Here is a 24,335-nt window from a genome sequence, read left to right on the forward strand (position 1 = left end):
TTAATGGTTGATGTGGGAGTACCTAGCTCTCTGTGGGCAGTGCCACCCTGAGAAGGTGGTTTGGGTTTTATAAGAAACAAACTGAGCAAGCCATGGAGAGAAAGCCAGTAAGCAGTTCTCTTGTTCCTGCCTTGGATCTTTCTTGAGTTTCTGCCCTGACTTCCCTTAGTGATCACCTGTGATCAGGCATGTAAGCCAGGGGAAGCCCTGTACTTGGTCCCCCTACACGACGCCTTTGGTGATGATGTCTGTCTTAGTTAGGGTCACTATTGCTGTGAAGACACACCATGACGATGCCAACTCTTGTAAAGGAAAACATTTGTGGTGACTTACTTACAGTTCAGAGGTTCAGTCCATTATCATCATGGTGGGATATGGCACATACAGGCAGACATAGTGCTGGAGACAAAGCTGAGACTTCTACACCTTGTAGTCAATAGAAAGTGGACTGTCTTACTGGGAGTAGCTTGAGCATATACCAGACCTCAAAACCCACCTCCACAGTGATACATTCCCTCCAACAAGACCACACCTATTCCAACAAGGCTGTACCTCTCAATAGTGCCATTTTCTTTTAAACTACCACAGTATCACAGCCATAAAAAGCAAAGTGTGCACACACTCTTTCTCTCTTACACACACTTGAGTTGTATTCCATGGGATGGATATAATACAATTTGTTTAGCTATCCCCTTGCTTTTGGTGAATCCAAAGAAGGACATTTGGGTTGTTTCTGGTTTGGGGTTATTGCCAGAAAAGCTACTATGAACAATTGTATACTTGTTTTTATATGAATATACATTTTCAAAAGCTCTCCAGAAATAAATGCACAAAGGGCACTTGCTCATATAGAACCATATTTAATTTTAAAAAGATCTGCCAAACTTTTTTTTTAATGTGCATTAGTGTTTTCCCTGCTTGTTTGTGTGACTGTGTAGGATTCCTTGGAACTGGAGTTACAGACAATTGTGAGCTGCCATATGAGTGTTGGGAATTGAACCTGGGTCCTTTGGAAGAGCAGCCAGTGCTCTTAACTGCTGAGCAGTTTCTCCAGCTCCTGCCAGTGGCACATACCTTTAATACCTGCATTCAGGAGTCAGGCAGGCAGATCTCTATGAATTCAAGGCCAGCCTGGTCTACAGAGCTAGTTCCAGGACAGTCAGAGCTATTACACAGAGAAATCCTGTCTCACAAAAACAACAAACAAACAAAAAAGAATGGTTGTTTTGTGATGGGGAGGTCCTTCTGTGTATTTTTATCTTCTTATTGGTTGTTGAATAAAGTACTGTTTGGCCAATGAGGCAGCAAGTTAGGTGGGACTAGGAGTCGAGGGGGTTCTGGGAAATGTAGTAAAGAATTCTTACCATCCAGGCAGGAAGTGACATACCAGGCAGACTCATATATAAGCAAGGACAAGAAGGAAGTTGTTCCTTTTCTCTTGCTTTTCCTCCTGGTCTCTGCTCTGGAGTCGCCATGTGATCTGACAGCAAGAGAGGGCACCAGTGGAAGGTATCCTTGGTAAGATAAGATAAGTCTTATAAAATATAGAGATTTATGATAATTAAGGCTGAGCTAGCATATAAGAAATCCTAGTCTTAGACCAAGCAGCATTTGTACCTAATATAAGTCTCTCTGTGTTACTTGGGACCTTAACGTGGTGTTGGGCAGAACTTAGGCAGCTTTGGCAGAAAGACTTATCATAACAGTTTTGGGCTGGAGAGATGGGTCAGAGGTTAGGAGCACTAGCTGCACTTCCAGAGGTCCTGAGTTCAAATCTCAGCAACCACATGGTGACTCACAGCAATCTATAATGAGATCTGGTGCCCTCTTCTGACATGCAGGCAGAACAATGTATACATAATAAATAGATCTTAAAATTATCGTTCTATGCCTTCCTATCCATGATAGACGGTACATTTGAACTATGTTCTCTTCATTAAAAAGAGAAAAGGATGATAATTCCTGGGGCTGGTGATAGGGCTCAGTGGTTAAAATGCTTGTTACACAAGTATGAGGACCTGAGTTCAGATCTCAACATCCATGTAAATGACAACAATTACAGGGGGGCATGGCAACCCACCTGTAATTCCAGTCTTGGAAGGCTGAGATGAGAGTCCCAGAGTAAGTTTGCTAGCAAGGTTAGCTGTATCAGTAAGCTCTGTGTTTGATTGGGAGATCCTGCCTCAATGAATAATGGAAGAGTGGTGGAGGATTTGTGACATCAACCGTGGACTTCCATATAAATGTGCACACAAGTGCGTAAACACACCTCCAACATATACACACATGCATCTCTCTCTCTCTCTCTCTCTCTCTCTCTCTCTCTCTCTTACACACACACACACACACACACACACACACACACACACACACACCTACCTGGGGGGGGATTTGCTTTTGTTTCTTGAGACAGGGTGCCTCTATGTAGTCCTGGTCATCCTGGAATTAGATATGTATACTTGTCTGGTCTCAAACTTACTGAGATCTGTCTGCCTCTGTTTCCCAAGGACTGGATTAAAGGCATCAAGGCTTGTGCCACTGCACTTGGGTAAGTGATGTGGGAGGTCCTTCTGTATGCAGCAAATATGTGTGGCTTTTAGTGTTTGATGAATAAAGCTGATTTGGCAAATGGCCAGGCAGAATAGAGCCAGGTGGGCAATCCAAACAGTTATGGAGGGAAAGAAGGCAGAGTCAGGGAGACTCTATTAAGCCACAGGGGAAGCAAGGTGTGAGGTAACAAGGAACCCAGGAGCCTCGTGGTAAAATATGGAATAATAGAAATGGAGTAAGATGCCAGAACATTACTAGTAAGCCACGGCCACCTGCTACACAGATTAGTAGAAATGGGTTAATTTAATTGTGAGACCAAGTCAGTAATATGCCTGAGCCATTGGCCAAACAATTGTAATATTAAGCCTTAGGGTGGTTATAAGTGGCTGCAAGAAGGGGTGGAATACATAGTTTCCAGCCACATTTGGTGCCCACTGTCTGGTGTGGATCCTCTTAAGACCTAAAAAAGCTTTAAAAGGGTTCTAAACACACAGACACAGAGCCACACTGGGTTCCTAGTCTTTCATGCTGGCTGAGATGCGGAGAGAGAGGTATCTCCAGACAGCTGCCTGAGAGGGTCACCAACCACCATGAGCTAAGCAGAATGGTGGATTCCACAGTCTGTTAAAGTGGCTGCAGTGCAGAGAGGCTTCTTCCAGCCACTCATTGCCTATGGGCTTGAGAAGTAAGAGCTCATCTGCATGCTACTTAGTACTGCTTCCCAGAGTTTGTGAGGGGTGGTAAGTGTGACTCTCTCTGTTTCCTCCCCATGTTGGAAAGCCAAAGTGGGCACTCTGGTCCTAGCCACTTCCACTTAACAATTTAAATCAATGGTCACAAAATGACTATAGATACCCAATAAGGACAGCTTCAGACAAAAAAAAAAAAAAAAAAAAAGCCTCTAAATGGGTTACAATGTGTAACTTATCTTTTGTTATAACTAAGGAAAACCATAACCATAACTATCTGTCTTCAACTCCATCAAAGACCCCAGAAGGATAATATATAAGCTCTAGAATTGATAGAGACATCTTATTGCCTGGAAAATCACCCAAAGTGACACACTTCCTCCAATAAGACCACACCTCCCAATGTTCCTCCCTTTGGGGGCCTTTTTTTTTTCAGAGCACCACCTTCCACTCCCTGGCCCCCAAAGTTATAAGCCATTATAAACCATATCATAATGTGAAAAATTCTTCAGTCCAACTTCAAAAGTCCCCATAGTCTGTCACAGTCTCACCAGTGTTAAAAGGATAAAGTTCAAAGTCTCTTCTGAGATTCGTACAATCTCTTAACTGTAATCCCCTTTAAAAATCAAAATCAAAAAGCAGATCACATACTTTCAACATATAATGGCACAGGATATATATTACTATTCCAAAATGTAGGGACAGGAGCATAATAAAGAAATACTACTGGGCCAAAGCAAATCTAAAAACCAGCTGGGAAAATTCCAAACTGCGTCTCCATGTCAGATGTCAAAGCACTCTCCAGATCTCCATCTTCATTCAGGTTCCATTCATTGTTAGCAGCACTCCTTGGAAGGTATCCCATGATTCTGGCATCTCTAACATCATGGGGTCTCCAAGGCAATCCAGGATTCAACTTCACAGCTTCATTCAATGACCTCTCTAGGCCTCCATTCAGGAAAACCCTTGACACATGCTGGGCCTCAGCAGCTTTCCTTAGTTTCAAAGACAAATTCCACAGCTACTTTCTTCTCTCCAGGCTGAATATGCCAATTTCAGCTGCTTGCTGGGGCTGGAACATGGCCCCCTCGCTCAATTACATCTTCATCAGCTTTCTGTCTTTCACTACCTAAGCTTGGCTGTCCTGAAACTAGATCTGTAGACCAGGGTGGCCTCAGATGCATCAATCTGCCAGCCTTTGCCTTCCCAGTGCTAGGATTAAAGGTATGCACCACCATACCTGGCTCTAAGCTTTTTTTTAGTTCCTTTTCACAAGTTACACACTTAGCTTGGTGGACTCTTACCCTCAGGTCACCGCTCCCTTTGTTCCATTTCTTAATCTATTTATCTTCTTGAACACAGGGCCTAAGTCCATTCTGTTTAACTCCGTTCTGTTTTTCCTCAAATTTTACATTTTATCATTGTAAATCTTCATTAGAGTTACCACTAATAACCAAACAACAGAGTCTGTACTAGGCTGTTTTAAGATTTCCTCTGCCAGTGGAATTAATCCAAATCTCTTCATTTTAGCCTCAGGTAGAATCTTCAGACAAAGACAAAAAGCAGAGCCACATTCTTCACCAAAATAGTTACAAGAAAGATCTCTAGGTAACATACTAAAATTATTCTCCTCTGAAACCTGTAGAGTGAATCCCCAACAGTTCAAGTAGCTCTTTGCATCACTGTCCTCCATGCTTCTACTAGTATGGCCCATTAAGCAGTGCTCAAAGCATTCCACTGCTTTCCTAACCCAAACTCCCAAAGTACATATTTCTCCCAAGAAAAACACACTCCATCCTATTACAGAAATACCTCAATCCTCGGTACCAACTTCTGTCTTAGGGGTTTTATCCCTGTGAAGAGACACCATGACCAGGGCAACTCTTATAAAGGAAAAACATTTAATTGGAGTGGCTTGCATTTTCAGAGGCTCAGTCCATTATCATCATCGTGGGGAGCATGGTCTCACTGTCAAACTGAGCAAAGCTTGAGCAAAAGAGGCCTCGAGGACTGCCATCACAGTGACTCACTTCTCCAACAAGGCCACACCTCCTAGTAGTGCCACTCCCTTTTTTGGGGCCATTTTCTTTCAAACCACCACAGTGGAGCCGTGTAGTAAGAACATGGAAGACAGTGGTTCTGAAAGTGATGTAAATTATAATGGCCTGGCTCAAGAGGTTTCAAAAGAGAAGGATATTAGTAAGTTCTTGTGATACTTTGGTCAAGGATATGGTGCTTTTTGCCCAGGTCCTAAAAATCTGCCTGAGGCTAAATCGAAGAGTTTTGATTAACAGCATTGGCAGAGGAGATTTCAAGATAGCCTAGTATTGACTGTGTTGCTTGGTTATTAATAGCCACTCTTAGGCAGTTCTATAATGAAAAGAAGCAAGCCAGTAAGCAGCCCTCCTCCATGGCCTCTGCATCAGCACCTGCCGCCAGGTTCCTGCCCTCACAGCTGTAGATGATGAGCTGTTAAATGGAACTGTGGATAAAATTAACCTCCCCCTCCCCAAGTTGCTATGGTCATGGTGTTTCATCACGGCAATAGTAACACAAATAGTAAGACAATAGTAACACAATAGTAAGACAAAGCCCTAGGTTGATAGAGATGCCAGGATCATGAATCTTCCACCAAGAAAAGCTGCAAGCCCAGAACAACACCTACCCAAGAGAGAGGCTGTGTATGCTACAGGTAACAGAATGTGAGGGTTGGGGCTAAGTCTGTTGTAGCTCCAATAAGGCCACATAAGCCCTGTGAGCCCTTGACAACAGACACCAGGCTCAGGGGTTTGTGTCTTCCCTGCTGCCTGTGGTCTTACACTGGTCTGAGCTTTTATTGTGTTCTCCTATCTACTGGAGTGAAAACGTTTGCTCCTTGCCATTGTGTATGTGACATGTATAACTTAATTTTACCTTGGAACCAAGAAGACTTTAAATCCACCTGCTTTAGCTTCCTGACTGCTGACATTCCAGACCTGAGCCACCATGCCCAGCTCTGAATTTGTTTTTAACAATATAAAAACGATTGAGATTTGGGGCCTTTTAGAGATTAACATGTATTTTGTATTATGAAATCAACATTAGACCTTATGGTCCTTGAGTGAAATGTTATGATATAAAGTGATTTGTTTGGGTATCAGGTTTGTGGGAAACTTTTTTTTTTCTGTCAAAGGTGGCAGTATTACCAAGGGGCAGTATTCCAAGAATTTCCCTCATCTTGTGAGCCTCTTGTGTATGTGCTTGTCTGTCCAATCTCTGGATATTCCTGAGACTCACCTATCACAGCCTTCCTCTTCACACAAATTTTTATTTATTTTTGGTTTTTCAAGACAGGGTTTCTCTGTGTAGCCCTGGTTATCCTGGAACTCGCTCTGTAGACCAGGCTGGCCTCAAACTCACAGAGATCTGCCTGCCTCTGCCTCTGTGTCCTGGGATCAGAGGCATGCATCTTTATACCCTGTCCAGGAGTTGGTTTTCATGGCTAAGAGCTGGGGATGTGTTCCATTCTGTTCTGCTATAAATAATGCTGCTTTTTGAAAGGAGGAGAGCTCAGCAGAGTTTCTGGTCTAGCTCAAAGAACAAAACTGTATTTTTGGGGGGAGGGGTTCGAGGCAGGGTTTCTCTGTGGCTTTGGAGGCTGTCCTGGAACTAGCTCTTGTAGACCAGGCTAGTCTTGAACTCCCAGAGATCCACCTTCCTCTGCCTCCAGAGTGCTGGGATTAAAGGCATGGGCCACCACCGCCCAGCACAAAACTGTATTTCTAATCAAGTTTTATTTAAAAGTGTTTGGCAACGTGAGTGCTCCCTGCCTGTACTTGCTCCCTCGATTTTGAGATCCAGGTCACCTCACGAGAATGTCTCAGGCTGAATTTGACAAAGCTGCTGAGGAAGTGAAGCACCTCAAGACCCAGCCAAGTGACAAAGAGATGCTCTTCATCTACAGCCACTCCAAACAAGCCTCGGTGGGTGATGTAAATACAGATTGGCCCGGGCTTTTGGACCTCAAAGGCAAGGCCAAGTGGGATTCCTGGAATAAACTTAAAGGAACTTCCAAGGAAAGTGCCATGAAAACCTATGTGGAGAAAGTGGAAGAGCTAAAGAAATACAGAATATAAAAGACCAGATTTGGTGGCCAGCCACACGTGTGACCCGTGAGGACATAATGCCTTATTTTTTTTCTAATGTAGATGATGTGGCTCTGATAAATTGGGGCCAGAATTAATCACTGATCCTCCTCCCTGTGTAGTTTTTACTTGAAAAATCAATTAAAAGTACATTTGTTACTTAAAAAAAAAAGTGTTTGGCTTTTACTCAAGTTTTATGTAATATTACACAGTAACTAAAAGTACCAGACTGGTGTAAGTGACCTTCTGTGTCTTCAATAACCATAGTTAGAGGCCTATATGGATATGGCCAGAGACTTTTTTTTTTTTTAATTAGTTCTAGTTAGGGAATAAGCTTGTTTCACATGTAAGTCCCTTCTCCCTCTCCCTCTCCCTCCCCTCACCTCCATTCCTCCTCCCCCACCCTAAGCCTACCCCCCCACCCCATCCACCCACCACTCCCCAGGCAGGGTAGGGCCCTCAATGGGGGCTCTGCAAAGTCCACCAAATCTTCCTGTGCTGGTCCTGGGCCCTTCCCCATGTGTCCAGGGCCAGAGTGTAACCCTTCACGTAGGATGGGCTCTCAAAGTCCCTTCTTGCACCAGGGAAAAATACTAATCCACCACCAGAGGCTCCCTGGGTGCAGAGGCCTCCTTATTAACATCCATGTTCAGGGGTCTGGATCAGTCTTATACTGGCCTCCCCGACAGCATCTGGGGTCGATGTGCTCTCCCTTGTTCAGGCCAACTGTTCCTGTGGGGTTTCTCCAACCTGGTACCGACCCCTTCGCTCTTCATTCCTCCCTCTCTTCGACTAAATTCCCGATTTCAGCTCAGTGTATATCTGTGGATGTGCCAGAGACTTTTTTTTAAAGGGGAAAATAGTTTACTCCTCCCCTAATGTCAACTAAATCCCAGGGGACCCTGGGGCATCTCCTGAATTGTCCTGTAACTGTAAGGAAGCACCTGTTCTTGTGTTCAGGGAGGCCATGGAGACCTCACCCAGTAAACTGTAACCAGTCCACAAAGAGGAAGGTCAAGGCAGAGGGAGATTTACCTCAGTGCTGTCAAGTAGAGCCACAGTCAAGCAAGGCCTTTGGCTTCTCCTCACATGGGTAGAAAAACTTGTAAAAGGAAGGTTAAAGCAGCAGAAGTTCCTCTCAAGCCCAAGTGACCCCAAGGAGCAGATTGTCAATGGACTTCACAGTGTGTATTAGTACTGTTCTGCTGCTGTGATGAGACACCACAGCCAAGGCAACTTAAAGAGAGAAGAATTTATTTGGGACTTACAGTTCCTGAGGAATTGGAGTCACCATCACAGTGGGAAAGCATGGCAGCAGGCACGCCTTGGCCATGGTGTCTCTTGACAGCAATAGAACAATAACCAAGACACTCTTTATTCAGAATGAATACTATGTAACTTGTTTGTTAAAACCTCCTTTATGCTGATATTCAACTATGTGTTGGGAATTAAGAAGTTTTAATTCAAAGCAACTTATGTGGGTATTCCTCCCTTAGGACCGCTCCAACCCTCAGGAGTTCTCACTTTTCTGTAATAATTCTGTCAAATGAAGAGCAAAATGACAAATTCATGATGAGGTTACGTTCAGGCAGCTTGTGGACAGCAAGGGTCTCTCACTGCAGGAAGTGTTCCAGAGAAAGTGCTGGGTGATAGAGGCACAGGGGGAGTCAGAGCTCCTTGTGGGGTGGATTCTTCTAGGGAAATGTTTAAAGATGTTAAAGGGACAGAACGCATGAGATTCTTAGTTTAGTTGTGTGAGAGTTTTAGTTTCATGAAAAAATGTGTTAGGAAAATACAGAACAGATCATAGACTGGAGAGATGCTTCTCATGTGTGAGTACTGGGTGGGCATGGTGGCCTGCCTGTGACCCAACACATGGGAAATGGCAAGCTCCAGGTCCCGCAAAAGCCCCCCTCGCCCTCTCTCCATATCTATATCTATATCTATATCTATATCTATATCTATATCTATATCTATATCTATATCTATATCTATATCTGGTGAAGAGTGATTAGAGAAGAAACCTAGTGCCAATCTGGGGCTTGCACACATACACATACACACATGCTTGAACACACACACACACACCACATACACCACATACACATGCCCAAAAGTCTAAGACATTAACTGACATGCCCATCCCTCAGGCTTCCTGTGTCAATCATCCCCCTAAATCTTTAGGTTCTGATGGCCACAGGAGGAGGGGAGATATTTGCCATCATTGGCTTTATGTTGGAATCACTGGCATAGACTCGTCACTACAACCTCCCCGAGTCTTCTTCAGGCTTCTCTATGCAAGAGTGTCAGTGGCCGAGGACTCAGCCCCCTCCCTCTCCATGACAGTGATCACGAGGACAGGTTCAACATTTTATTTCTTGGTGCTTCCAAGAGCTCATTTAGGGATAGCACAATAAACAAGCAACAGTAGTGAGATGCCACTCAATAGATCTCTCTAGTCTCAGTGTGGCCTTGGAGAGTTGGGGCTAAGAGAGGAGAGTGAAGCCAGGCTCCTCAAAGGGAGCTCAGAATGTGGAGGAGGGGCTTTAGGGCTAGCCTTCAGATCCAGATGTCAGAACTGCAGTCACCCCCCGGGTATCGAAGCTCATGAGCCAGTGCTGGACCAAGGGGCTCCTTCCCAAAGTCCACCAGAAAGTTAGGGTTCAACTTGAGCCCTCCATTTACAGTGTCTACATCAACTTGCAGCATCATGGAGCCTTCCCTGGAAGAGAAGAGAAGGGTGAGAAGTCATATGTGAGCAGCCTGGCACCCCAAGATTTGGTGAGTATAAATGGGTTCCTGGGGATGGGACAGGGTCCAAATGGGTCATCTATATGATGGGGTTCAGGTGGAGTTCCTGAGGAGTCTTTAGAGGCCAAACAATCTTTCTGGAGAGGACTGTTGGAGAGGTGATTCTGGGCTGGCTCTGCTGCTCACCTGGTGAGATCAGGGTAAAACTGCTTGTCCCAGGCACTGTACAATGATGAGGTGACATACAGACGCTTCCCATCTAAGCTGAGCTGGATCATCTGAGGGCCTCCAGGAACTCGTTTTCCCTTGGGGAAACAAGAGGTCAGACTCCAAGTGACACACAGGTTGACTAAGGGGTTGGCACATTGCCTGGATCCCAAGAGCATGGATCTGAGGGGCCAGCAAGTGAGGCCAGGGAGATGTTCTCACCTTGACCACTAGGGGCTCCGGCTGACACTTTAACTCTTGGTCCTCCAGCACCTGCACTGGGCCTCCTTTAACAATGCTGCCCCCAAGGAAGATCTGGGTTCAGGGGTGCAGAGGACAAAGGGGTACAACAGTGAGAGATATAGTGACGATTACTTTTATTATCAACTTGATTAGAATCAGGGAGGAGATACACGACCTGGGTGTCTGTGGGGCATTTCAGAGAGCTTTAATTAGGAGGGAAGATCCACCCTGAATGTGAGTGGCACCATCCCATGAGTTGGGTTTCCAGACTGAATAAAAAGGGAAGACAAGCTGGGTACCAGCATTCAGCTGTCTGCCTCCTGTGACTGCATATGTCTTGTGACCAGCCGCCCTGCACTCCTATCTCCACACCTTCTGACTATGATGGACTCCACCCCTTCTGAGTGCGCGCGCGCGCGCGCGCGTGTGTGTGTGTGTGTGTGTGTGTGTGTGTGTGTGTGTGTGTGTGTGTGTCTGTGTGTGTGAGTGTGTGTGTGAGTGTGTGTGTGTGAGTGTGTGTGTGAGTGTGTGTGCATGCGTGAGTGTGTGTGTGTGCGCGCGTGAGTGTGAGTGTGTGAGTGTGAGTGTGTGTGTGTGCGTGAGTGTATGTGTGACTGTGTGTGTGTGAGTGTGTGTGAGTGTGTGTGTGCGCGCGCGTGAGTGTGTGTGTGTGAGTGTGTGTGAGTGTGTGAGTGTGTGTGTGTGCGCGCGCGCGCGTGAGTGTATGTGTGAGTGTGTGTGTGAGTGTGTGTGTGTGAGTGTGAGAGTGTGAGTGTGTGTGTTTATGTGTGAGTGTGTGTGTGAGTGTGTGTGTGTGAGTGTGTGTGTGTGTGTGTGAGTGTGTGTGTGAGTGTGTGTGTGTGTGTGTGTGTGTGTGTGTGTGTGTGTGTGTGTGAAAGCATCTCACCATGGAACTCTGGCTGGCCTGAAACTCACTATGTAGACCAGGCTGGTTTGAACTCAAATCCACCACTCTGACTCTCTGTGTTCTTCATACCCGGCTAGCATCCCTTTCGTTTCTGTCTCATTCTCTGTGTTCAGCCCTGACTCTCCAGTCCTGAGCCTGTGCCAGGCTCACATCTGCTTTTCCTGCTCCTCCCTTATCACCCCCTCCCGGAGCTTTCTGGCATCTCCTTCACTAGTGCCTCTACCTGCCCAACAAGGCGGGGCTTCTGTGGGTTAGAGATGTCATACTGCCGAATGTCCCCATGCAGCCAGTTGCTGAAGTAGAGGAAGCGGTCATCCAGGGACAGCAGGATGTCAGTGATCAAGCCTGAGGAGTGGGTTGAGGGACTTTAAGAAGTCTATCTTCCCAGGCCAGGAATCCACCCGCTGGCTCCCACCGCCTCCTGGCACTCACCTGGCATTTCGGGCAGCAACCAGCCCTTTACTTTCTTGGAGGGCACCTGGATCACCTTCTCCACTGACCAGGTGCCTCCCTACATGGGGAACAGAAGCAGAAAGTGTGCTGAGAACTAGGGACAGGGAGGAGCAGACACTGAGCCTTGTGGCTAGGGTCTCCTTCCCTGCAAGCCCTAGGGCAAGGAGCATGACTGCTTCACCATGGCACTGCCAATACTTGTCAGAGTGGCTGACACAGATGCTCACTAAGTAGATGTTTTTGTTTTGATTTTTGAGAGTCCCATGTAGACCAAGCTGGCCTGGTGTTTGTTTGCTGTTCCTCTGGCCTCCACTTTCCAAGTGCTGGGATCACAGGCATGTAACACAGTATCACCTTAGAATGTATCAATATAGGTTTCAAGTGTCCCTGCCATAAGTCATGCTGAATTTTAATTACCACTGTGAGGAATTAAGAGGTGGGACCTTAACTGGGTTTTTGAGACAAAAACCCAGTTTTTGTAGAGGAGGCTGGCCTTGAACCTGCTATTACCTCCCAAGTGCTGGGGTTATGGTGTGAGCCATTCTAACTGGCCAGATGGAACCATTTGTTTTGTTTGTTTTTAATTTAGTTTACTTTTATTTTGTTTTATATGTATGATTGTTTTGCCTACATGTGAACCCCATGTGGATGCTGGGAATTTAATCCAGGTCCTCTGGAAGAATGGCAAGTGCTTCTAACTGCGGAGCCTTCTCTCTAGCCCTGTTTCATGAGACAGGGTTTCGCTATGTGACCTTGACTGACCTGGAACTTGCTACATAGACCAGGCAGGCCTCTACTTCAAAGACATCGCCTGCCTTTGTCTCCCAAGTGCTGGGATTAAACACTTATGTCACCACCTGGGGACTAGGTGGGACCTTAGAGTAATTAAGTCAGAGCTCACGGAGGATGGGCTCACGTAGAGCATTTGTGGTTATCTTGAAAATGAGTCGTTTATAAAGCCAGTTTGTTTGCACATGGCTCACCCTGTGATGTCCCTGGAGGCAGAGTTCCCAACCACAAGAAAGCCTTTCACCAGATGCCACTCCTCAACCTGGATGGCGTAATGTCAGACCCATGAGCTAACTAAACCTCTATTCCCTATAACTGTCCTGCTTGTGATGCTCAGTTGCTCAGTTACAGCAACAGAGAACAGACTTGGGCAAGGTGGAAATTAGCCTGGCACAGCGAAGAGACAGGTAGGCTGTGCAGCAGCATTTCTTCCTGAAGAAGCCTTAGGCTGGTGAGACCATCACATGTGGACACTGAAGCCAGGAGGATGTCCTCATGAGACTCTTCTAGGAGCAGGGGTGAGGGGGAGTCATGGAGTTACCTCATTCTTGTAGAAGCGCTGGATGTTGGAGCTGAGAGCGCAGCCTACGAAGCCCTGGGTGGCAGCTGGGTCATGGAGGAAGCGGACCTCCAGGGGGATGAGCCCATCCTTCATTTGTAGGGTCTGGATGATTTCATGACGTTGCCAGTCCCACACATGCAAGTGGCTCCCGTACAGCCCTGAGGTGGGAGGGGGTAGGCACCAGAGGCTGGGCTCGGGTTGGGTGGGGGGGCATGGGCGGAGGCAGGGCACTGACTAGGATGGAGAGTTAGGAATGGGCACAGAGGACTCCTGAACAGGTCTGAGCCCTCTGATCACCAGGCATGTCTTAGCCTTTTACCAGTAGGGCCTGCAGATCTGGTGTAGGTCAGAGGACTGAAAAGGAGGGGATGTGGCCCAAGACTCCTGCCAACCCAAAGGTGATTCTCACCGGCCTCCACGTGAGCAGGGTTAAAGCCGTCTTTGAAGACATTAGGAGCTGCCCACTCAGTGCTGATCATGACATTGTGTCGTGGTTGGTACCAGAAGTCATAGCCCATAGGAGCAGCACCCCCAGGCTTCTCCCATGTCCCTTTCACCTCGAAGGTCTCCCCATCCAGCAGCACAAAACCGCCTGAGAAAGAGGGAAGAAAGAGGCTTAGGTAAAAGCCGTGAGCCATGGCTGTCTTTCTCACCCAGCTGGTCGGATCCTTAGGCTCAGATGCCCAAACACCCATTTCAGAGATAGCAGGGGTGAGGTAGGGCCTCACTCTGTGCTCTCCCTCCTAGAAACGTAATCTTTGGTTTAGAGCTCTGGGGAAAATGTGCTCCCCCTAAACAGAGAGCTCTGGGACTCAGCCCCATAAACATTTGCCCAGGCTGCCACAACCACCATGGGATTCTAACTCAAAGTCCAAGCTTTATTGGACAGCTACAAGTGGAGCTCCAGTCATGTAAGCCACCTGCCATTTCTGTACTCAATACATTTTTTGTTTTGTTTTTTGAGACAGGGTTTCTCTGTGTAATAGTCCTGGATGTCCTGGAATTTGCTTGATAGACCTGGCCTGCCTCTGTCTCCCAAGTGTCGGGCTTAAAGGCGTGCACCACCAATACCTGGCTGTGTACTCAATACCTTTTCTCCCTCCCTCCCTCCTTCCTTCCTCTCCTCCTACTTTCTCCCCTCCCTTTTCTGTCTTTCTTGAGACAGAATCTATGTAGCTCAAGATCTCACTCTGTAAACCAGGCTGGCCTCCTGCAGATATCCTCCTGCCTCTGCCTCCCAAGTACTATAATTCAAGGTGTCCATCACTGTGCTCAGCTAAATTTTTCTTAAAAACTTAAACACACACACACACACACACACACACACACTCACACACACACACACACACAACACACACACACACACACACACACACACACACACACACACACAACACGCACAAAGCCAAGCCAAGGGTGCTGGAATTACATTATGTTCTTTCTTCCTGGGTTCACGTGCGTGTTCATATCTTTATAGCCGACTCCTGACTATGCCTTCTAGCAAACTCAGCAGTCCCAGGTCATCTTGTGTGTCTGTGTGTTGTGAGTGTTGTGAGTGAAGTATGTGTATGTGTTCTTGTACTGGGAGTTGAACCTGGGACTTCACTGATAGCAGGCAAGTACTGTATTACTAGGGTATATATCTAGCCTTTTATTTTTATTTTCAGACAAGGTCTTGCTAAGTTTCCCAGGCAGGCCTTGTACTTGTTATCTTTCTGCCACAGCCTAGAGAGTATCTGAAATTATAGCCTGTACCACCAGGCCCAACTGATGTCACTTGCTGACATTTAAGATACTGGTGGACAGGACTGAGCCACCCAGTTCTCCCTGGTTCCTCACTCCATTGCTCCCCACACAGACAGATGTTTCTCACACTTCTTATCTGCTGAGGTTTTGGGGGTCCTCAGTGCCAGCAGGTACCTTTGGCATTACCCTGGGCATCGCCCAAGGCACTGATCATCACTTCTCCACTGGCCAGGCAGTGGCTGGTGTGCAGATTGCCCAGGTTGCACTTGGTGTGGAATTCACTGGGTTCAATGACCTGGAAAAGGTGAGGAGTAGGGTCAGACTTTACAGAGCTGGGGGTCTCGCTAGACTCCCTTCTCCCATTCTTCTGTTTTATCTGTGGAACTTTCTTCTTTTCCTCTCTTGGAGAGAAGACAGCACGGATTCAGTCTGGTAACTCGGGGAGCAGCAAGAGAAGGGCAGAGAAGCCACCAATAAGTCCTCAGTCAGAGGACTCCCCCCATCTTTCCTGAAGGCACTCCCAGCTCCTGGGGCCCCTCCCATGCTAGTGTTGGCTCTGCACCCTCAGCAGCCAGCTGTGAGCATCTGGTGCACAGGGAGCGTGTCCAATGGAGTTGAGAGGAAGGCCTGGAGCTGCTGCCTGGGGGAAGACATGATTTCCTAACTGTGTGGGGAAACCTGGCTCTCCTGCCCCTCAAGAAAAAGCCACTTCTTCTGGCACCCAGCCCATGCTTCTGGATGCTGCCAGCCCAGCAGACCAAGGTAACTTCTGAAGTCTGCCCTCCCTCCCTGCTGCTGAGCCAGACCCTGTGTGAGAGCTGGAGGTAGCTGGTCTAGGGGCAGTGGGGCCAGCATGTGTGAGGCTCTCCAGCCACAAGGACAGAGGACTTGCCTTGTGCAACTTCGGGGCTCGAGGATCAGAGCCCACGTCCACCACATAGAGGCGGGAGGACACGAGACTGGGTAGCATGAGCTTGTTGCGCGACTTGGTGCTGTCCCCAAAGCAGCTGCTGCAAGTGTTCCATCCCGAGTGATGCAGCTCATCCTTCAGGTAGGGCATGGGCAGCCTATGGATGACCTAGGGTGGAGAGGGGCAGGAAGTGCTGCTTGCCCAGGCCATACCTCTATAGACTCATTTTTGGCTGGGCATCTCAGCACAGGGCAGGGTTTCCGCTCAGCACCCCCTACAGTGAAGAGCTTCCATTGTCATAAGAGGGGGACAAAGGAGGGTGGAGTTAGGGAACCAGGGCTGTGGTGGGAGTCTCAGGGATGCCAGTGACCAAAATTCACCTCACCTGGCTATACTGGGGAGAATTCGGGTCAACATCCACAGTGGCCAAGTAATCTGGGGCCTCAATGCCGGTGTTTCGGTAAATGCAGGGGAGGTAGACAATCTCCTCTCGGGGTCCTGGGAAGTAGAGAGGAGGTTATGGTCATGGGCTGGGCAGAGGGAGCCCAGGGTGAGATAGAGGGCTAGGGCTAGGCCTGAAGTCCTCCAATCCTGCCATGGGGTCAGCAGAGGATTGCTGGCTCTCAGGTGTGCAATTACCTTTCATGGCCTCTAGAGGGGTAGGGTAGCCTGGGCCACACTTTCCGCATTTTGTAGCTGTGGAAACAATGGGAGCATGTTAGCTGGAGCCTGCTCTGTAGCAAAAATTCTCCCTTTCTACAGCCTGTAACACACACCCCGCAGGCAAGGGCAGACTCACTGCCCTCCTTGATTCCCCAACTCTGATGGGTATAAGGGGGTGGTGGGAGAGTGGAGCCAAATGACCTGGAAGTGGACAGACTCTGTGGCAGGGCTTGGAGGAGGTGGGGCAGAGACTATGTGCTTGCTAGTTATGACATTGACTTCGGTTCCAGCCTCAGCCTACATGACTGACTGGTCATAGGCACTTGGGCAAATTATCTAACTCAGTTTCTACTTCATCTGTGAAAAGCAGGTAATGAGAGTATCACAGTGAGCTGGGCATTGTGGCCTCATCTATGGGGCAAAAGTATGAGGGGCTTGAGTTCATGACTAGCCTTGCTACATAACAAAACCTGAGTTGGGGCACACTCCTTTAATCCCAGCATTTGGGAGGCAGAAGGAGAGGCAGGTGGATCTCTTGGAGTTAAAGACTAGTCTACATAGTTTTAGGAGAGCCAGGGCTAAATAGAGAGACCCTATCTCAAAACAACAACAAACAAAATTGAGTCAGGGAAGCTGGAGAGGCTACAGTTCAGTTCCCACCAGGCCACTCACAACCACCAAACATTGAGTGCTTGGGAGATCAGATGCCTATGACCTCTTGGGCGACTTCACTCAACAGCACATACCCACACCCAGACATACACGATAACTAAAACCAAAATAAATCTTAAAGGAAAACAAAAAAATCCAACAACTGAGGGAGACAGCTCAGTGGCAGAGCACTTGCCTAACACTGAAAGGCCTTGGATTCAATCCTAAATTTGACAAAACAAAACAAAAACACAAACAAAATCCCCAAGAGGGCAGTCTTCCTGATGTCTGTCCTTGAGGAGGAGCTCTCAGGGAATGAGGCAGGCTGCAAATGCCCCCAACTTTATCCAGGGCAGGGGCTGGGGACTTCCTGCATGCAGTCCTGGGTCCTGAGCCAGGCTGCTGCTGGCCACACCCAGGATTATGCAACCAATCCAGATGAGGGGAGAAGTGTTTGTGTGTGGTCAAGACTGATAACCAGATGTGTGTCCTTGGGCCACTTTCTACTTTCCTATCCACCACAGCTGTAGGGAGAGGTCCTTCCTGACCCTACAGTATGACAAGAAAAGTTACTATAGTCACAAGACAACCACCAGGATTCCAGTTTGAGAGTGTGGGCCAGAATTTGGGAGAGTTGAACTGGGAAGGGACTGATGCAGATGGAAAGAAATCCTGGCTTGGAATCCACAGGACTGGGCTCAACATAATGACAGACCAGACAGGGCTACACAGTGAGACCCTGCCTCAAAATACCAAAACACAAGCAAACAAAAACCCCAACAGAACAACAACAACAAAATAAAAGCAAAAAAGGCTCATTTGGGGCCTGGATTTTGCTGCTCTTCAGAGGACCTGGGTAGGGTTCCTGTCACCCACAGGGCACTCACAACTGTCTGATACATGGCCTCCACGGGCATTAGACATGCATGTGCTGCACATGTGTACATACAGGCAAACATTCATAACATAAAATCATCTTTAAAAAGAGGAAAGAAGTGGAGGAGGCTTGTCCTGTTACTCCCAGGGTGTGGTCCAGGCTGCTGTGTTGCCTGAGCCACCATCTTTCTTTGTAGGGCACCCTCCAGTCTCAAGCTCCTCAAGCAAGGTCTCTGGCATTCTGGGTTTGGGGAACCCAGGGAAAGCTCAAGTGGGTTTTCTACACCAGGCTGGCCACTGGACTTTCTACTAGCCCAGGGAAGAGCCAGCTGCAAGGGGAGCAGGACCTCAACATTCCCTCCCAACTCTCAGCCTGACACCAGGAGCTCACAGGCAAAAGGATGAGAGCTGTGGGACTTGGGAGGGGTGCTGAAACAGGTCCTCAGTGGGCTAGTGGCCATCCCTTACCTCTTCAACTGACTGGTGATCTGAGCTGCTCTGTACTGCCCCCCTCCCCCCCTCCGCCCCCAGCAAGAGGTTGACCCAGTGTCTGTCTGCTAGGGTGACAGCCAGAGATACAGGGGCTCTTCCCCAGAATCCCCACTCCCAATGGATCTTCTCAGTTCCCTGCCCCTGCCCCGACATGTCTGCTACCCCTGCCCCTGTCTGCTGCTCCTGCCTCTGTTCCTGTCCCCCACCACTGCCCCCTACTGCTGCCCCTGCCCCTATCCCATGCCCCTACCTCTTTCTACTGCCCCTGTCCCTGCCGAGGCTGGGTAGGATTCCCAGACTGCCATTTCTGGCAGTCCCTCTCTGCTCCTTTCTCAGAACTTAAGCTAGACTGAGAAATATCCCGAGAATGCCTGAGTCTGAGCTGCATACGTGCAGCCTGCAGGGTAGGGACAAGAGCGCAGTTCTCTCTCCACTGCCCTCTCCAGTTCTGACTGTTTTCCTCTAAACTACAGGTGAACTAGCCACGGTTTTAGAAAACCCCTTTCCTTACCCATGCTGCTGGCTGATGCTCTCTGGTCCTTCAGGGTTTGTCAGGAATGGGCAGAGGCTCCGCAGAGACCAGTGCTGAGGTTGGAGGCAGACCGCACAGGCAAGGGGCAAAGGGAGGGAATTTATGCAGCCAATTGGGGGAGAGGTGGGGCAAGGGGAGGGACCTGGCTGCCATCCAGGGTAAACTATACAGGGCCGCTGGCCAGGATGCCATCAAGTGGCCTGGCTGTTCAAGTTACACTGTGTGTGTACACATGTAATACGTGTGTGTCTATGTATGGGTCCCTATGTATGTACTAAGTTTGTGTACCCGTGTGACATTCTCCTGTGGGTTCCCATGCATGTGTCTTTATGTGTGTCTGCATGGGTGAGAATTTGTTGCTGTGTGCTTATGTCTGGATGTGTACATGTTTGTGTGTGTTCATGTGAGCAAGTACCATGTGAGAGAAGTGGAGAAGTGTTTATATGTATGCAGTCACATGTTCCTGTGCTTTCAAATGCTCATCTATGTGTCTGGCCCCGTCCCTGGACATTTTGGGGGTATCCAGAGCTGTGGACCTGTTTGTTCCTACTTCTACATCCAAGGGCAGCTTTCTCTTAAGATTGACCTCTTTTTCCAGACATCCATGCTCCAAAAGGCACGGGTCCTGCTCACCCAGACCCCTTCCCATGTCTCTCTGCAGAAGCTGCCTAACAGAGTGCAGGAGGGAGGGTGAGCCTAGGTTCCACGTTTCCCAGAACCACTCACGAGCCTTGAGCTTTGAAGTGGGAGAAAGCCTAAAGGTTGTTATTATTGCCAATTACCCCATAAACCCCAGGATGTGAGAGTGGACTTCCTACTGTCCCCAGCTGGCCTGTGACAGAAAACACTCAGGGCACTGCCTGTCTTGGGGTGGGTCCTGTAGTTTGAAGAGTGTCTGCTCAGGTTGTTAAGCCTGCAGCTGTAACTGTAATGTGCAAGGGACAGGCAAACCACCAGTGTTTGCCGAGGAACTCTTCATGGCCCCTCAGAGCAACGCTGAGTCTGGTCCCGTTACTCCTTCTGGGGCTACCCTCTATCTTGGAAAGTTGGTGTTTGAAGGGCTATGGCAGAGAGGTCTGTGGAACCCTCTCCACGTGTTCTCCACCATGGAGCCGGGGATTCCTCTCTCCTCAGCATGAGCTGCTCGCCCAGGGAAACCCCTGTCCACACACTTCAGGGAATCCTGCTGTCTGCAGAGGCCACTTTCATCCTCTTAGATGAAAGCTCCGAGGTGAGGTGTTTATTGATAGGGAGAAGGGTAACATTTGTACTCAAGATCACCAGTCGAAATAGCTATAGGGACACGGCCTATGCTGGGAGGGCTGGAGCTGAAGTGATATGTCATAAGCCATCTTCCACTTCTGAAGGAATTAGCTGGAATCCAACTGAAAGGCCCGAGAGGAAGTTCTCTGGACTGACTCACGGGTATAGGTATGGGATGTAAATCCACTGCATAGAAGAAAGGAAGGGAGCAGGGTAGGGGTGGGGAGTAGGAGCAAAATAGGGTTTGGTGCACTGGGACACAGTCATCCTCCTTCAGGTTCCTATCAGAAAGTTCATGTCCCCATCAAGAAAGTTCCTCTGGCTAGCTGTGGCAATATACTGCTGTAATCCCCACAAGGAGTCAGAGGCCAGCCTGGTCTACATAGTAAGTGCCAGGCTAGACCTTCTGTGGCTTCAAGGCATAAACTTCCAAACCTGGATTTTCCAGAAGTTAATTTAAAGGGATTTAAGTGGGGGACTCAGTGTTTAAGAGCAATTGCTGTTCTTGCAGAGGACATCGGTTCAGTTCCCAGTACCCAACAATGGATGGCTCTCACTACCTGTAACCCAAATTCCAGGAACTCTAATGCTCTCTTCTGGCCTCCACGGGCACATGGTGCACACCTGTTCGTTCAGGTACACACATATACACAAAATCAATATTTTCAAAATGATTTAAGGGGGTGGGGAAGATGAACAAACATGTCACTCAACGCCTCTGTCCCTCTCCTGTCATCTTCACCATTCACCAGACAGACAGGCAGACATCAAAGCTGGCCTAGTGTGTGCAGCCGCCCTGGGGCTGCTTCCTTGCTTTTGCCCTCTCTCTGCCCTCCACACTGCCTCCTGACAGTCCAGGCTCCTCCTCCTGAGGTTCCCATCTTTTTTTACTTCCTCTTTACTCTCCAGGCTTGAGCCAAGGCTACACAGTAAACCGCTTCCCCCTGCTGGCAGCAGGGACTGCAGATCCTACTAACCGCTTCTTAGGAGCTGAAGGCCCCTCTTAGTCCTGCTCACCCTTCTCTAGCCTGAAGCCAACCACACTGCTTGCCATAGTCACCATTAGTGGTGGGGTCTAGGGATCACCCAAATCTTCAAGGCAGAGGAACCCCATCCTGGTCCTCTCAATATACGCACTACTTGAGTCTGTTTTGACAACCAGTTTATCTATCCACGGCCTGCACTCTGACCCCACTGGTCTTGGCAGTGTCTCCACAACACTGCTAACCCTGCCTGCTGTTTCTCACTGACCGCTTACTGGAGAGCTGAGGAGCTGTTTTAGGGGGAAGTTGTCCCAGTCCAGGCAGGGAGAGACAGTCCTGGGAGAGAAGCCAGTAGCTGACAGAACTACCCCTGGGCCTTGGGCTTCCGGAGTTGGGATGGAAGGACCTCTGCCCACTGGCAGCAGCAGGGGCTCCAGGTCCTACTAATTTTGCTTCTTAGGAGCTGAAGGGCCCCTCCTCAAACTAGTTTGCCATTCTGCAGCCAGAAGCTAACCAGGCTGAGTATGTGTGTTCACAGAGAATGGTGGTAGCAAGGGAGTGCCCAAAGCTGACCCTGTGTGCTGCCACCGTGCCAGGGCCCCACCCCACAGTAATGTGCATGGAAGGTCAGGGGATGGGCCTGCCTGTTTCTGTGGATCCTCACCCCGGGCCACGGCAGCTTTGGAGGAGGCAAAGGGTCTAGTTAATATTGCTCATGTTCTTTGACCCTCGGCTCTGAGAAAAGGAAGTGGAAGCCCTGACTTGGGAGCACCCCAAAGGAGGTCAGCCTGCTCTTGGAGAAGCCCTTTTTACCCACCTTCAGCCAAAATCCCTGGCCCCATTAACAGAGGTTTCAAGACCTCTGATGGGTGTGATGGAAAAATGATGAAAACCAAAAACAAATTAAGCCCAGTGAAGAGAAGAGAGGGCGATGATAAAGCTGATCTCCAAAAATAATTTAAAATGTCAACAGAAATTGTGCCTGGTGGTGCAGACCTGCAGTCTGGCAACACAGGAGGCTGGGACCTGAGGATCATGAGTTCAAAGTCTGAAGAGTTGTTGTCAATGTGACTACTTCTGGAATTAACCCAAAGATGGAGGAGCACACCTGTGAGGGACTTTTTCTAAATTTGAAGCAGGCAGGTCCGTTTCTAATCTGGATCTTTGAGGTGGGAGCCCACTACTAATCTGGGCCAAGCTTTCTGCTGAAAGCCCATATAAGGACATGGAAGAAGGGCTTTGGTTCTTTGCCTGTTTGCTCTTTCTTGGTTCCTAAAATGAATGGAGAAGGCTAGAGGGCAAGCTTTCATGACTGGCTTCTTCCTGAATACAAGGTGCAAGGTGACAAGCTGGCTCAAGCTTCTGCCACCTTGACTTCCCTGCAATATTTCTTTATCTTTTTTAAAGATTTATTTATTTTATGTGTATGACCATTTCTCTGCGTGCGTGCGTGCGTGTGTGCTTGCGTGCGTGCTTGCGTGCGTGTGTGCGTGCGTGCGTGCGTGCGTGCTGTGTGTGTGTGTGTGTGTGTGTGTGTGTGTTGGTTTGAAAGAAAATGGCGTCCAAAGGGAGTGGCACGATTAGGAGGTGTGGCTTTATTGAAGTAGGTGTGGCCTTGTTGGAGGAAGTGTGTCACTGTGGGGGTAAGCTTTGAGGTCTCCTTTGCTCAAGCTACACTCAGTGAGACAGTCTACTTCCTGTTGCCTGTGGATCAAGATACAGGACTCTCAACTCCTCTCCAGCAACACGGTTGCCTCCATGCCACCATGTCTGTCTGTACACCTCCATATCAAACCATGATGATAATAGATTTAACCTCTGGAAATGTAAGCCTCCCCAATTAAATGTTTTTTTTTTTTTTTCTTTATAAGAGTTACTGTGATCATGGTGTCTCTTCATAGCAATAGAAACCCTAACTAAGACGATATGTGTCTGTGCATCATGGATATGCCTAAATGCCCAAGGAAGCCAGAGAAGACATTGGATCCTAGAACTAGAACTGGAGTTACAGATGGCTATGGCCACCATGTGGTGCTGGAAATGGAACTCAGATCCTCTGCAAAAGCAGCAAGTGCTTTTAACTGCTGTGTCATCTCTACAGTACCAGTGCCCCACACACACACACTACTTTTTTTTTTTTTTTTTTTTTGCTTGTTTGTTTTTTTTGTTTTCTTGAGACAGGATTCCTTTGTGTAGTTCTGGTTGTCCTGGAACTTGCTTTGGGAGACCATGCTGGCCTCGAATTCAGAGATCTGCCTCTCTGCCTCCCAAGTTCAGGAATTTAAGGCATGCACTATTACCACCTGGTTCTCTCTTTTCCTTTTTAAAAATGAACTAGTTAATTAATTAATTTCTGACACAGGGTTTCTCTGTATAGCCCTGGCTGTCTCAGATCTCACCATGTAGACTAGGCTGGCCTTGAACTCAGACATCCACTTGCCTCTGCTGCCAAATACAGGGATTAAAGGCAAGTGCCATCGCCACCCAGCTTGATTTATTTATTTCTTTTTTTAAAAGATAATTTATTTATTTTATATACATTGGTGTTCACCTGCAAGTCTGTCTGTGAGGAGGACTCAGATATCCTAGAAGAGGAGCTACAGACAGCTGTGAGCTGCCAGGTAGGTGCTGAGTTTTGAACCCAGATCCTCTGGGACAGCAGCTAGTGCTCTTAACCACTGAGCCATCTCTCCAGCCCCAGATCTATTTATTACTATTTTATGTGCATTGATGTTTTGCCTGCATGTATGCCTACATGAAGGTGTTGATCTCCTGGTACTGGAATTACAGACAGTTGTGAACTTCCAGGTAGTTTCTGGGAATTAAATCCAGTCCTCTGGAAGAGCAGCCATTGCTCTTAACCAGTGAGTCATCTTTCCAGACCAACCCTTCCATTCTTAACTTGCTTTTGTCAGAGTATTTG

At 48.1% G+C, this 24,335-nt stretch overlaps 2 protein-coding genes across 13 annotated transcripts in view; one reads left to right on the forward strand and one right to left on the reverse strand.

The window, feature by feature from the left end:
* Nucleotides 1-24,335, forward strand: part of LOC103159465 (acyl-CoA-binding protein-like) — a 39,096-nt gene that overhangs the window by 5,946 nt on the left and 8,815 nt on the right. For 4 of the 12 annotated variants that reach the window (XR_004771545.1, XR_004771548.1, XR_004771553.1 and 1 more), the window contains exons 2-3: nt 10,070-10,144; nt 23,930-24,033. Coding sequence is in view for 1 of the 12 variants with exons in the window: in XM_035450347.1 (XP_035306238.1) it covers nt 7,094-7,354 (261 nt within the window). In the remaining 11 variants the exon portion in view is untranslated. Of the gene's footprint in view, nt 1-7,073; nt 7,482-10,050; nt 10,145-23,929; nt 24,034-24,335 lie in introns of those variants that run through there. The other 8 variants (XR_004771547.1, XR_004771550.1, XR_004771552.1 and 5 more) reach the window with 4 other exon arrangements.
* On the reverse strand, nt 9,720-19,269 carry Selenbp1 (selenium binding protein 1). Its single transcript, XM_027393553.1, has 12 exons — nt 19,146-19,269; nt 16,592-16,648; nt 16,338-16,450; nt 15,935-16,120; nt 15,217-15,337; nt 13,706-13,888; nt 13,276-13,454; nt 11,925-12,003; nt 11,716-11,837; nt 10,544-10,636; nt 10,301-10,419; nt 9,720-10,085 (listed from the first exon to the last, which is right to left on the reverse strand). Exons 1-12 carry the CDS (start codon nt 19,147-19,149, stop codon nt 9,923-9,925), a joined length of 1,419 nt encoding a protein of 472 aa, XP_027249354.1. The 5' UTR covers nt 19,150-19,269; the 3' UTR covers nt 9,720-9,922.

The sequence above is a fragment of the Cricetulus griseus genome (genome assembly GCF_003668045.3).
Source record: "Cricetulus griseus strain 17A/GY chromosome 1 unlocalized genomic scaffold, alternate assembly CriGri-PICRH-1.0 chr1_0, whole genome shotgun sequence".
Classification (NCBI taxonomy): Eukaryota; Metazoa; Chordata; class Mammalia; order Rodentia; family Cricetidae; genus Cricetulus; species Cricetulus griseus.

Excerpts from the sequence above, each read along its gene's own strand:
- Selenbp1 (XM_027393553.1), bottom strand. Across the intron at positions 15,338-15,934 it reads GAGCCCCGAAGTTGCACAAG|GTCATTGAACCCAGTGAATT; the intron begins GCAAGTCCTCTG and ends CACCTTTTCCAG. Across the intron at positions 10,637-11,715 it reads AGCCCCGCCTTGTTGGGCAG|ATCTTCCTTGGGGGCAGCAT; the intron begins GTAGAGGCACTA and ends CCCTGAACCCAG.